The sequence below is a fragment of the Diabrotica virgifera genome, chromosome 6 (assembly GCF_917563875.1).
Source record: "Diabrotica virgifera virgifera chromosome 6, PGI_DIABVI_V3a".
In the NCBI taxonomy this organism is placed as follows: Eukaryota; Metazoa; Arthropoda; class Insecta; order Coleoptera; family Chrysomelidae; genus Diabrotica; species Diabrotica virgifera.
The window spans coordinates 175,515,948-175,530,449 of NC_065448.1; the positions used below are offsets into that span (position 1 = coordinate 175,515,948).

At 33.3% G+C, this 14,502-nt stretch overlaps 1 protein-coding gene across 1 annotated transcript in view; it reads left to right on the top strand.

Moving 5' to 3' along the window:
- Nucleotides 1-12,315: 12,315 nt before the first annotated feature.
- Nucleotides 12,316-14,502, top strand: part of LOC126886433 (myb-like protein D) — a 231,770-nt gene continuing 229,583 nt past the window's right edge. Inside the window, exon 1 of the mRNA XM_050653371.1 lies at nt 12,316-12,977. Within this exon, the coding sequence (XP_050509328.1) occupies nt 12,659-12,977 (319 nt within the window). The 5' untranslated portion in view covers nt 12,316-12,658. The remainder of the gene's footprint in view (nt 12,978-14,502) is intronic.

Here is a 14,502-nt window from a genome sequence, read left to right on the forward strand (position 1 = left end):
TGCTTTCCTCCCCGATCTTCTTTATATCCTCCCTTCTCTTATTGTACATAGTTACCCTCTCCATTACCATTAACTGGATTGGTACAACTCCTGCTATTGCTTGTACAGCAATTGTTAAAGTTGTTCTATATGCGTTTACCACCCGTAGTAGTGGTTTCCTTTGCGCCCTTATCATAAGTAACTAACCTAACATTAAGAACTTTTTTCTTTAAACACTTTCTTCCAGACTGGGATCGCATATAGAACTGTAGATTATGCTATGTCTAAATACATCTTGCTTCGCTATGAACTAGACCCCTCTGTAGTTGGCATTATCTGTGTTAAAGCGACGGTCTTTTTTTCAGTTCTCTTCACAACCCCCTCTATAGGCTTTGTGAATTTAAATCGGTCATCGAGTTTAACTCCCCGATAACTAACCTTTGTTTCGGTATAATTTCAACCCCATCTAGCTTGAACTTTAAACTTTATAGTCTCCTCCTTCTTTTTTCTTTTAGTAGGACCACCTCCGTCTTCTCCGCCACTACTATCAAATTATTTGTGTCCAACCATTTTTTATCCAATCTGGCAGAATATACAGTGACGAGTGCGCTAAGAACCGGCAAAATAACGCACAAGATGGAAGCTAGTTGACTTCAGTCATAATTGTACGTATGACGTCGAACATGAACATTTTTTAACTTCGCATAAAGTAAAAACTGATTGAAGACAATAAAGGAGAGAAATGAAAGAAGTAAAAGAAGTATATTAAAGTGTGTAAATGTATTTTAATTTCCTTAGCTAAGCGCATTCGACATAAAAGTCATCTTCAGAGCTAATGCTACAATAAAAAGTTAAACCAATAAGTAAAAAGATGTCTAAGTACAAAGTTTTTTAACTTACGTCAATATATAAAAAGTACCGGCTACTTAGGATTGTATTTGCTTGCATCGCATTAAGAAATTTGGAAGTCTGGTCAATTGTACAACTCCGGCTGATGAAAGTTAGTTTAAATTTTTAATTTTTCCTTAGTAAAACAATAAGAACAACCACTGAGACGATACATACATATAAAATTTTGTCATGGTACAGGTTTTACCCAACCATTTTTGAGTGATAAGAGCTGGCGACTGACTGACAGTGATTGATTGGACGTTGGATTTTAAATGTTTCATCTGTCCGGTGTTGACATTTGACAGCTGACATTACAAATGAATGAAATTGTTAAATAATTAATTTTAAAAGAATAATTAAAAAATTGATGTAAAGAAATTGTACCTTAGATGTCTGTACAAATACAATAATAATAATTTAGAAAGATAAAAAAGATCAAGGCAGGTTTTGTCTATATTTGATTCAGAGTTGGACCACCATCTCCATATAGCTATTTCAGCATCCTTATGCCTCATCAGTGAAGCTCAGAAGTCTCAACTCTCATAATAATTTAATTGTCTAAAGTTATCTAATAAACTGAGTGCCTAGTGGCTCAAGACATATATATACAATGTGTCATGACAAAGGGAAGAATTTTTTTTTAAAGAAAATATGAATAAAATTCAGTTTGTTAAATTCTGAATGATCTTGTTTATTCACAATTTTCTTTCATCCCTAATATGAAGTATTTAGTACAAAACCTATCAGTCTTTCAACTTAATAAAGGAAAGGTAAATAATAGCTATTTGTATAACAAGAGAGGAAAGTGCTACTTTTCCTCCCGAGAATGAAGTTTACTGCCCGACGCGTAGCGGAGGGCAGTAATCATTCGAGGGGGGAAAAGGTACTTTACTACCATGTTATACATATTATTTTTCCACCTTTCTCCTCAAATATCAAGTAATTTTTTCATTTTTAAATAATTTATATATGTAACTAACTGACAAAATTTATTAGAGCACTAAAACTAACAAGTAGATACAGGATAACTGTCAACTGTCAAAATATAAGTCAAATTATTAATGTAAACATTGTTAAATCAAAATAATATTTTACTGTTTTTACCATTCTGCAAAATAAAGGGTGTTCTATAAATAAACGTTAAAATGTATAGATACTTACGTAATAAATAATAGAATATTGTATAGGGCGTCAATAAGTTATTTCCTCAATGACATACCATGACGTCACTTTTACTTTCCCTCCCTAGCGAGGAAAAGTACGACTTTGCTTCCTTAAATCAGGTCAGGAAAAGTATACTTTCGGTAGAGGTATATGTGGAAAAAAAGTTTATTTGTTAGTCATATTTTAATCCAAAATTAAATTATTGATCAATAATAATTTCTACTATGATTTGAGACGTCGCGTCGTGTACACTCTTGTCAAGATGACATGGGAAATTTTTTTTCTTCTTTTTTGGTCTTTGGGAACAGCGCCCATTCAGCCAGCAACACTTCTTAAAATCAAATCCATTCGAACAATCAAGGGTAGGAAAGGGAAACAAAATTTTTCGCACCCATGTCGTTCAGGGTGACTAACCACAGACTAAGTAAAATACATGCAATGTTTTTCGACGTCATACGTATAATTATGACTGAAGTGAACTAGCCACGTATAAAAACTAGCTTTATCTCGTACTATCTAGCTTTCCATCTAGAAAAAACTAGCTTTTCCATCTTTTGTGTTTTCCTATTGTCTATCGTACCTTTTACCTAATTCACTTTTCCGCACTTCCTGTTTTAATGTATTTTGCAACTCCACTATTGTTTCTATATCTTCTTTCTGTAACTTTTTCATCCTTCTTTAAGCGTCCACCAAGTTTACTGCTCCTCTGCTTCTATCCATTTTTTTTTTCATTTTTATATATCTGTAGAGAATGTAGAAACTTTTTCGTCCATTCCGCAATTTTCCTTGTTATCTGCTGGTTCGCTATCATGATGTCGATGTGCGACTTCAATTTACTTTTTGTAAACGTTGGTCTATTATTATTTAAGACCACCCAGTTCTTTTGCGCGATCCACTGATTCCATAACTCTCCCTTTTTGTCATTTCCTGGAACTACCCATATAATGGACTTATCGTTTACATCTCCTGCAATTATATATTATCGCCTATAGTTTATTGCGGTGTCAACTAGACTCTGCACTCTGCAACCTTTCTTTATATTCCTCCATCTTATAGTCTGGGATATGTACTAATATGTAGCAGTCTATTAAAGTGTAATTTTTTAGTTCTAAGCTTACGACATGTTCTTTTTGTATTGTTTTAATATTCTTCCAGTTTATGGTTTGAGAGATACATTTTTTTGTAAGTGTCCTATGGACTATCAGTCTGAAATGTTTGACATTTATTTTCTTTCAAATGGTGTTCCGAATTTCACCATTATTTTTTGGAGATTACGGCCTCCGATATCTCCGAAAAGATAGCAATACGATATTTGATACATATACGACATTATTTATACCTAATTAATCCGCATTTAGTCAGTCAGGTGTAAAGAATGGAAGGAGAAGACAGTGTAGTTTAAACCTCATGCAGTTAGGTAACGCACTAGGTTGACGTTGGTGCTCACAGGACACGGGAGCTTCCGTAGCCACTTGCACATATTCAAAAAGACCGAATCGGTCAATGGTCTTTATTGTGGAGCTTCGTACACTGTGTTACCTACCCTTTTGGAGTGTGTCAGATGGGCAAGAGAAAGGAATAAGCTAGAGAGAGTGTTTGAGTTGTTTAGGGAGATGGTAGAGGAGATGGTGATGGATGAGCGATTGTGGGACAAAATTCACAACTATGTAAGAAAGGCGTTGCCGATAAAAGAGAAGGAAGAGCGCGAGCTAGATGCAGTTGTAGCAGGTATGGAGGAGGCAGAATTGGGCCCGCAGAGGTAGAAAGAAGAGGATGGATGATAATGTATGGTGGAGAGTGACTGAGAATCGGGTAAAAGAAGGATATCGGGAGAATTCCACCCCGATGCCCTAGTATGAGAGGGGTAGGGTTTAGCTGGTCCCGGCCACATCGGAGTTACGGAGGTCAGGAAGGTCCGAATTAGGGCCAAACTGGTCGACGTGACTCTGATGAGGTTAGGAACTCAGCACTGTCGGAAATGTTTACCCCCGGCGTCTCTTTGCAGATTCCACACCTAGTGATTAAAGAAAAGAAAAACAAGGTACAAATTGAAAAGTATAGAATATTAGAGACACAAGACATGGTACACTTATTATTATGTCTTTAACTGTCATATCCAACGGCTTCAACAACTATAAGGAACTATCAACAACTAGATCTTCACTATTATAAAGTTGAAACAAAATGGAGACCACGCAAATATTTCAAGGTTCAATAATACCTATAACTATGGCTAAACATTTACGTAGGTCGGACAGGTTTACCCGTAATTTCCAAATGAGTAAATTAACGCATAAACGAGTTTTTAAGAAGTCGACCGATCTCGATCAACCTCGTAGCTGCACATTTTACAATAATAAAAAGGAAAGAAATGTAAAGTTGGGCGTAACAGTTATTTTGTAACTGCTTTTATATCTTTGTTTTACACTATATCATCATATACATCATTCATCTACATATCATGATATCATATAAGTAAAGTAAAACCGTCATACCTTTAGACTTTAGACTATTACTTTTTTTAGACCGTAAGCAAAGTAAAAAAGAACGACCATTCTTTCCTGCAATTTGAAATTTTAACAGCATTTTAATGAAAGATTGAATGCCTGAGCATAGTAGCTTTATTATAATATACAGAGAGGGGCAAAATTATGGAAAAAATTAATTTTTACATATCTAAATATTAACAAATATTTATATTATAACAAATATTTAATTACACTAATGATATTAAAAGGATTTATTTATATAGGATATATTTAAACTTCAAATGCAGCTGTAAGTAATTCTGCACTAAAATTTTAAAGCAAAACTAACATTTTACATTTTATTTATTTGATAACGTCAAATTTTTTAATATAATCCGTGATCAGAGTAGTAGCCACTTTCTGTCACTTGCTGTTGCGTGGAATAGATTTTCGACTTATTTCGTATGCTCTAAATGATGACGCACGGATAAAGAATCATGGACCTAACTGCATGCATTGAATGCTAATAACTTTGACAAGAAAATACTAAAATTTTAATTCCAAACCAGTTAGCTAAACAGCTTGAAGCTCAAGTATAATACAGTAAGTAATAAAGTGTAAATAATATTCAAAATTCAAAATTAAATGCCTAAGTGACCTGGCAGATAGTAAGATATTAAAATAGTGATTATTAACCCAGGAATGCTACCTGGGGTACACTTGTACCCCAAACGTGTTTAAAAGTTACACCAATCTGCAGGAGTGGGGGCTGCGGTCATGAGAACCTCGGTAATTTCATCTTTCGTGACGGCAGTTTAGATGTGATATTGATAACGCACTGTGCATTTTTAGTTCTTGAGATATTTGAGGTCCGAGGTATACGTGTACCCTAGTGTAGCAGAATAATATATTTTTTTGTTCTGACATGTAAGTTCAATTTTTTGGTAAACTATTGAAATTATAATCATTATAATCTCGTACATCATGTTAACTTTCGGATAACCAAGGGGGGTAAATTTGTACCCCAGCGTATGTTTATAGAAAGACTAATAGAAAGACGCGTCGTTGGCCATTATGCCTCTTTACAATCTACTCAACATTGTGAGATATAACTCGATGATCCTTTTACGTGGTTCTAATGCGCCAGAAAAGGAAATTCTTGTCAACAGAAGAGCTTACCTAACAAAACTGGCACTTGATTTAATGAAACCTCAAATGGAAAGTCGTTTGGAATGTTCGACTTTGAGGCGTGAACTTCGCGAAACTATTTGCAATGTACTAAAAATACCTAATCCAGTAGAAGTACCAACAAGACCGGTTGCTACCACAGGCAGATGCACATTTTATCCCAGAAGAGAAGATCGGAAATCCAGAGTTAGCTGTGCCCTATGCAAAAAGATCATTTGTTTGCAGCATCAAAAAAAAAATATGCCCAACTTGTGTATTCCTGAAATCACCTGTAAGAATACAATGTTACAGACAGAGATATGCTTCCTGCTGTTCCACTGCCACCGCAACCCATTTTAACACGTTGGGGAACACAGGGCCCCCGTAAGAGTTACAAGCGCCTGTGTGCAAAAAAAGATTTTGGCGCCCCTTAAGTTATTTTGGATCATGATTTTTTATTTATTTTTTTGACGGTAGTTGGGTAGGTGAATGCTCGAAATAAAGCAAAAAATTGAACTTTAGAAGTAATATTCATAGTCCATTCAGCCACGGTTGAAAATTTCAAAACCTCCGAATTTTAAAGAACCGCTTGGATTGACATGAAATTTGGTATACACATAGCTAACATGTCAAAGAAAAAAAAGTGCTATTGTGCTGATCTGTGCTTTCACCCTGGATGTGAGTTTCGCCTCTTCTCGGGAGCGAAAAAACATACGTTCAAAAAAGTCCGATAAAACTACTAATTTTAAGCAACTTTTGTTCTATAGAGTTTTTTCACTAAGTCAATACTTTTCGAGTTATTTGCTAGTAATATATTTTTCAACATAAAAAAACAAGTTTTTAGACAGTATTTCGCAAATAATAGTAAGTATTTTTTCGAAAAAAGTATGCTTAGCAAAAATATAGCTCATAAAAAGAAAAAAAAATGGTGTATATATTAAATCTGTAGACCAAGTAGAAGCAGAGTTGTAGCTAATGAAAAGTAGGTTCTTATTCGTCAAATTCCAAATCGAATATTTCAACGTGAAATAACCGAAAAATCAAGCACTTATCGGGGAAAACTCATAATTTTTTAAAGTGTAAAATAAACTTTATTGTTGTTTGTTTTTTTAGTTTCTAACATCAAAACTAAGTAATAAGTAAATAAGTAACGCTCCAAATAGTGTTGGTCCCTTTTTTTGGTAAAAGAAAAAATCGTGAAAATCACCCCCTAAATAGCATCCCAAATGAAATTAATCATTACCGCTTCACCACAAGACGCCACGAGTTATTTTATACTACATTCGCTCTCGCGAGATTTTTTTTGACACTGACGTTAGTAATTTCTTTTTTGAAAAATTCAGTTGTCAGAAGTGACTGGAAATTACTACAAAACCAACGCACCTGCTCATATCCAATATTATTAATAGTAAACAGACATAAAAATAACATAAACCTTACGCCAATCAATATTTATTTATTTAAACCATTATAATGTATTGATAGCAAATGAGAAAATTATTTATTGTACAAAATAAAAATATTTTGTAGAAATAAACTTCACAAAATTTTATGAGATTAGTTTTAATGAAAGATTAAGTTGATTTGAGTTGATTTTAGCAGTTAATAGTGTGAGGTAGGAATTTTTGTGTTGTACGTTTCCTATTCCGAATGTCTCAAAAAAAATCTCGCGAGAGCGAATGTAGTATACTTATGTATTGTTTATATGATCTGAAGTTTTATAGGTTAAAAGGGCTTGAACGAGCCACTAATTACGAGTGTATGCAAATTTTGAACAGCCATAATATCTTAACAAATTTTTGTCCTACAGGAAAACAAAAAATCCAAAATATTCAGAACAGAAAAGCAAAACCTACATTTTTTTACTGCTTGAGATTTTTAGTATCACGAATAATTTTTAAGTTATCTTAAAAAAACGAAATTTTTTTATAAAAAAAATTTACTTTAAAACCAAATCTTTTCAAAAATAAGCACTTGGAATTGATGAAACTTAAAGATTATAAAATATAAATAATATATATAAAGTAATAAATGATGAAGCTGTGACGATTAATTTCATTAGGGATGCTTATTAGAGGGAGTGAGTTTTACGATTTTCTTTTACCAAAAAAAAGGGGCCTTTATTTTGAGCGTAATTTACTTACTTTGATGCTAAAAATTAAGAAGTTGTAATTAGTTTTCCCCGAAAAGTGCTTCATTTTTTGGTTATTTCAAGTTGAAATATTCGATTTGGAATCTGATGAATAAGGACCTACTTTTCATTTGCTACAAATTTGCTTCTACTGGCTGTACGTGTACAGACTTCATAAATATACCCATTTTTTTCCCTTTTTTTAAGCTAGATTTTTTCTAAGAAAATTTTTTTCGACAAAATACTTACTTTTTGAGTTATTTGCGAAAAACTGTCTAAAACGGGGTTTCTGGTTGGGGAATGAACATATTCACTCGTAAATAACTCTTATAAATATACGCGCAAATGCAGTATTGACTTTGAAACTGTGAACTAACTCTATAGAACCAAAGTTGCTTAGGAAGTCAGTTTATCCAATTGCGGACATATTTTGAACGTATATTTTTTCACCCCGAGAAGGGGTGAAACTCACAGGAGAAACTCAGCCCAGGACAAAAAGCAAACATCGGCACAATACACTTTTTTTATTTGACGTGTTAGTTATGTGTATGTAAAATTTCATATCAATACAAGCAGTCCTTTAAAATTCACATCAATTCACATCAAAAGCCGTGAGTAAATGGACTATTATTTGTATACTAAAATATCAAAATGAAACAAACAGAATAAAATCATAATAAAATATGACTTCTGACATTTTCCCTCACATAGGAATCGGCAGTAACTGGATGATGTACTAATAAAATTTCGTGTGGATGTATACCTTCTTCTTCTTTAGGTGCCGTGTCTGTATTCAGACGTTGGTCGTCATCATGTTTAGTGCGGCAGATTCGTGCAAATATTATAAGAATTGTGCATTTAATGATATAAGCATATAATTTGGACCACATATACTAGACATATAAAGGTGCAAAATTAGATAGGAGGCCATCTCAGATTTTGCCTTTTACAAAAATGGCGGGGATTCAAAATGGCGACTATACATATGTGACTAATAGCACGATAACTTTTGAACGAGACTTCAGATTTCAACCAAATTTGGTATATAGGTTATTTTTTTGATGTATAAGATCGAGATCTTGAACCGGAAGAATCGGTTTACCAGAAGTTGTGTTTTTCTTGGTTTATATGTAAAAATATGTTGTTCTTTTTTTAATTATTTCACCCTGTATGTGTTAATTTTTCAAATAGTTAATAAGGCCGTTAAAAAGAGCGTAAAAATATTTTTTTAGGAAATATTTTTATCATTTTAGTTATGTTAATTACCATTTATTAAGTGCAAAACGTATCTTCACATGTAACGTATCGTGCAAATATTATAAGAATTATTGTGCATTTAATGGTAGAAGCATATGATTTGGACCACATATACTACACATATAGAGGTTCAAATTTAGATACGAGGCCATCTCAGTTTTTGTTCCTTTTACAAAAATGGCGGGCATTCAAAATGGCGACTATACATATGTGACTAATAGCACGATAACTTTTGAACGAGATGTCAGATTTCAATCAAATCTGGTAATTAGGTTCTTTTTTTGATGAATAATATCGAGGTCTTGAACCGGAAAAATCGGTTTACCAGAATTTGTGTTTTTACTCTTTTATTTTATGTAAAAATATGTTGTTCCTTTTTCAATTCTTTCACCCTGTATATATTAATTTTTCAAAAAGGTGATACCGGTGTTGCCAAGAGCGTAAAAATATTTTTAGGAAATATTTTAAACTCTTTAGTTATATTAATTACCATTTAATACATGCATAACCTATCTTCACATGTAGGTACCTATGTGCGGAAGATTCGTGCAAATAATAATATAAGAATTATTGTGCATTTAATGGTAGAAGCATACAATTTGGGCCACACATACTACACATACAAAGATTCAAATTTAGATATGAGGCCATCTCAGATTTAGTCTTTTACAAAAATGGCGGGCATTCAAAATGAATCTGCCGCCTCTAGGTACATGTGAATATAAGTTATGCATTTATTAAATGGTAATTAACACAACTGAAAGTTCAAAATTTTTCCTAAAAAATATATTTACACTCTTTTCAGTGGCGTTATTATCTTTTTGAAAAATTTATATATACAGGGTGAAAGAATTGAAAAACAAACAACATATTATTACATAAAAAACAGTAAAAACACAAATTCTGTTAAACCGATTCTTCCGGTTCAAAAACTCGATATTGTTCATAAAAAAAAGAACCTATATACCAAATTTGGTTGAAATCTGACGGTTAGTTCAGAAGTTATCGTGCTATTAGTCACATATGTATAGTCGCCATTTTGAATGCCCGTTATTTTTGTAAAAGGAACAAAAACTAAGATGGCCTCGTATCTAAATTTGAACCTTTACATGTGTAGTATATGTGGTCCAAATTATATGCTTCTACCAATAAATGCACAATAATTCTTATTATATTTGCACGAATCTGCCGCATATAGGTACATGTGAAGATAAGTTTTGCATTTATTAAATGATAATTAACATAACTAAAAAGTTAAAAATATTTCCTAAAAAATATTTTCACGCTCTTTTCAATGGTGGAATTAACTTTTTGAAAAATTAATACATACAGGGTGAAAAAATTGAAAAAAAAACAGCATATTTTACCATAAAACCCAGGAAAAACACAACTTCTGGTAAACCGATTCTTCCGGTTCAAGACTTAGATCTTATACATCAAAAAAAGAACCTATATACCAAATTTGGTTAAAATCTGAAGTCTCGTTCAAAAGTTATCGTGCTATTAGTCACAATGTATAGTCGCCATTTTGAATCCCCGCCATTCTTGTAAAAGGCAAAATCTGAGATGGCCTCATATCTAAATTTGAACCTTTATATGTGCAGTATATGTGGTCCAAATTATATACTTCTCACTCTATCATTAAATGCACAATTGTTTCACATATCGGCTGCACCACTAAGTCCCTAAAACCACTATCGGCTGCTGCGCGAAATAATTTTTCTACTGTGGTTCCACGCCATTGTCTAATATTACGCAACCATGAAAGTTTCTTTCGATCAATCTTTCTCTTTCCCTCCACTTTTCCTTGTATTATAAGGCAAAGTAGATGGTATTTAGGTCCTCTCATTATATGGCCAAAGTATTCTGTTTTTCTCCTATTTAATTTCTAAACATTTATTTTAAAATTAATTTTTGTTTTTTTCTCCAAATTTTTTTTTGCAATTTTTGACCCCGGGTTTTGGCGCCCCTAAAGGATGGCGCCCGTATGCATTGCACACTTTGCACATATGGTAGCGGGGGCCCTGGGGGAACATGGTTGGAAGCAGCTAATTTCTATGCTGATCATTTTGTTGATTAAAAAAAAAATAATTAACCTTTAAACGGATGATAGTTGCTAATCTTTATTGGAAGCTAAGCAAGCCTTCCAAAATAACATCCTCCAACAGCAACTGTCATTCATAAAATCAAATTATAGTTTTGTCCCGAAAACTATAACTCAATTAGAATCCTCCAAATTATCATTGTTAGAGAGTACAGTTTTAATAAAAGAATTTGAGTCATTGTGTCAAAACGTTCAAGGTATTATTGGAAAGGAAATTTTAAAAAAATTTAAAGTAACCATGGAAAAAATAGTGGTTACCAGATTCTTTCTGAAGTGGTTCAAGTACTAGCTGGGACATTTTCCGAACCACTTAATTTAGAACCATCTATTATAGTAAATTTGAAAAATGCCCCAGTTACATTAGTTGATGTCGAAAGAAGTTTTTCTATTTACAAATATATGTATTCAGATAGAAGCCATAAGTTTTTATTAGAAAATTTTGAACATCATTTGATAATCTAATTATTTGTTACCACAATTCAAAATAATATTTACCTAGGTATATGTTAAAATAATTGTATATGTTCGAAGCTTAAGTGGAACTGAGCAGGACACTGAGCTGGAAAACAAGATGGAGGGTAGACAAGACGAATCAAGACCCGAAAACTAAAAAAAAAAACCGAGGAACACTAGCGACTAGGACTAGATGGACCGACAACGTGAAAAGGGTGAGCGGGAAACTGGCTACAAGCGGCCCAGTGTAGAGAACATTGAAAGAAATTGAGCGAGGCCTATGTCTAGCAGTGGACGCGATTGGCTGAATGATGATGATAAAAGACTTTTAGGGGCTTTAAGGAGCTAAGAAATCCCTATGCTGAGTCGGCCTCCCTAATTACAATTCTGCCTAAGTTTCTATCTTAATTCATATCAAGATCAACCCCCTTTACGGATAGGTCTTCTTTGATCTTCCTTTTCCACTTCTTTAATTTAGCAGTTAACATAATTTTTTGACGATATTTTAGCAGAGTTTCTATTGTTTAAACAATTTGTCTTAATTTAAAAAAATCTTATGTATCAATGACCATAGTTGTTGAGGTAGGTATAATACTTTATGTAAATAAATAAAAAAATTGACTTATAAATAATATTTTGTAACAGTTTAGCCAACCTCTATTAACAACATTTTCTGATTAAAGTTTATTGTATGTTATAAACATGCTTATACAAAGATCAACTGTGGACGTATCTGATATTGTTTTCTATTACATTGTTAATACAGATAACAGAGTGATAAAAGTAATTGTATTGTAGCCTAAATTGATAGCGCACAAATCCTCTCGTAAAATCATAAAATTTAAAGCGAAAATGCCTGCGTTTTGTTAAGTGAAAGTTAAGTTAGCAGTCAGGTGACGCAAAAATACCAACACTGCTTTGAGGAAGGTTACATGTAGCAAATGAGTATCGTGTCTTGTGTTTAGTTAGTCGAAACCCAAACAATTTGTTAACAACATGTAGCAACAAAAGTGCGGTTGACCAGTTGCATCAGTGTAACCTAAAATGGACCTTGGTTCGCATTCGAGAAATAGTTCTGTGTCGGGTAGTTTAGTGTCGCAAAATTCGACACGGTATGTGAAAAATCGTCGAAGGGATGTCGGGGATCGGGTGACAATAACGTCGGATTCAAAAGTGTATTTGAATACGTCCGATAACAATGACGTCGATAATAAGGCAGTAAACAATCGCGAAAACAAAGCGGAGTGTGATACAGATTTTAATAAAGTCGGTGATTTAATTCGAACATCCAAGGACTTACCTAAACTCAAGAACAAAATCTTCGAGGATAGTATCGAGAGTCAAGAAATATCATTCTATATAGGTAAGTGTAAGTGTTCTAAAATCAGTTGTAAAAAACTACAACATATCCATTATAATACTTAAAATCTGAAAAGGTTAGTTTTTAAACTTTATCTTTTTACTTCTGACTGCCTTTGTTCTGTTTATTTACAATTAAATGACCTTAACAATAATTATCTGATTTCTACCATGTATCTATAAAAATTCTCTGAAGCAATTATAAATATTGATATGTAACAATCAATCATTGGCGCACACATGGTAGATAATTGTCTGAATTTTTTAAAAGAAAAAATAGTACGCCTCTGAGATATTTCAAATTAAAAATTACTTATTTTTAATTTCCTTTAATTTTTGACAAAAATCCTTTCTTGTCTTCTTTTCATATGGTGCACCGTTTTTATGCAAAAAATAAAACGTCTTCGCGCGTATTTTTCATTTCTTTAATACATTATACAATGTATGTACATTATCACGAACTATGTAATCTAATACAATAACATTAAACCAGAACAGTAAGGGCCAAACCAGATGGACCACTCTGAAGCGCTACTCTGTGGATCTACAGAGTGGCTGAAACAGGCGATTTTCTAGCGCCGCGGCGCCGGCGAAGTGGATCGTTTGGAAGGGTGCGGCGTTTAATGTAAGGAGTGAGAAAAAAAGTAAGCTTGTTCAAATGATTAAAAACTTGCCAGTTAATAATCTTTTAAAAAAGTGTGTTCGTCAAAGTCAGTGTTTGTAATGTCCATAGTTTTAAATATTTTATAAAATGTCTACCCTTTTGAATAAATACCAATAAACTCCATAAATTGAATTAAGAAGAACCAGACAAAAGCAGCTATATCACAGAAAGAAGCACATAAAAAATGAACCAGTACATCTGGTATCCTACAGCCGTAAAATAGTTTGATACAATTTTCAACACTAAACACACACACAAATAGTAAGATTCCCATTACAACTGAGTGAACGAGGTCCTGTTTTTAAGGAGATGATGATATTAAAATGTAAACATGGTAACTTGCAACCCTCTTTTAACTGATATCTTATCGTTTTGTTTTCTACAACAAACAATAAAACCTTTTTTTTGGCAGAGGATGGGACCCCACTATTTAACATAAATAAACAAACAAGACTGTGAATATTTGTTTTGTTCAGTTCAATGATGGATTCAGACGAGGAAAGTCTTCTTTCTCTTCAGAATGTATAATAAAATGCAAATATAAATAGAGAAAATATTGCTTACCGGATTTATTCTTTTCTTACCTTCTTTAAAATCAGGAACAAGTAATTCAAAGATCTTGTCCCACGCTTTTCCTTTCAATGCCCTATAACTATACCCTCGGGTTCTTGCATCCCTTATAGCCGGTCTGTTTTGTAATTCAATTAAAACTCTTTCGGAATTAAAATTTCGTGCTCACCGTGTAAACTCTCGTCAATATTTGTGGCAGCTACAAAAGTGGTCCGTCTGAATGGGTTTTGCCACTAGTGGACGCCACTAGTAGTGAGGCTCGGCGACTGTGGCTGGCCACAGTGGCTCGTCTGGG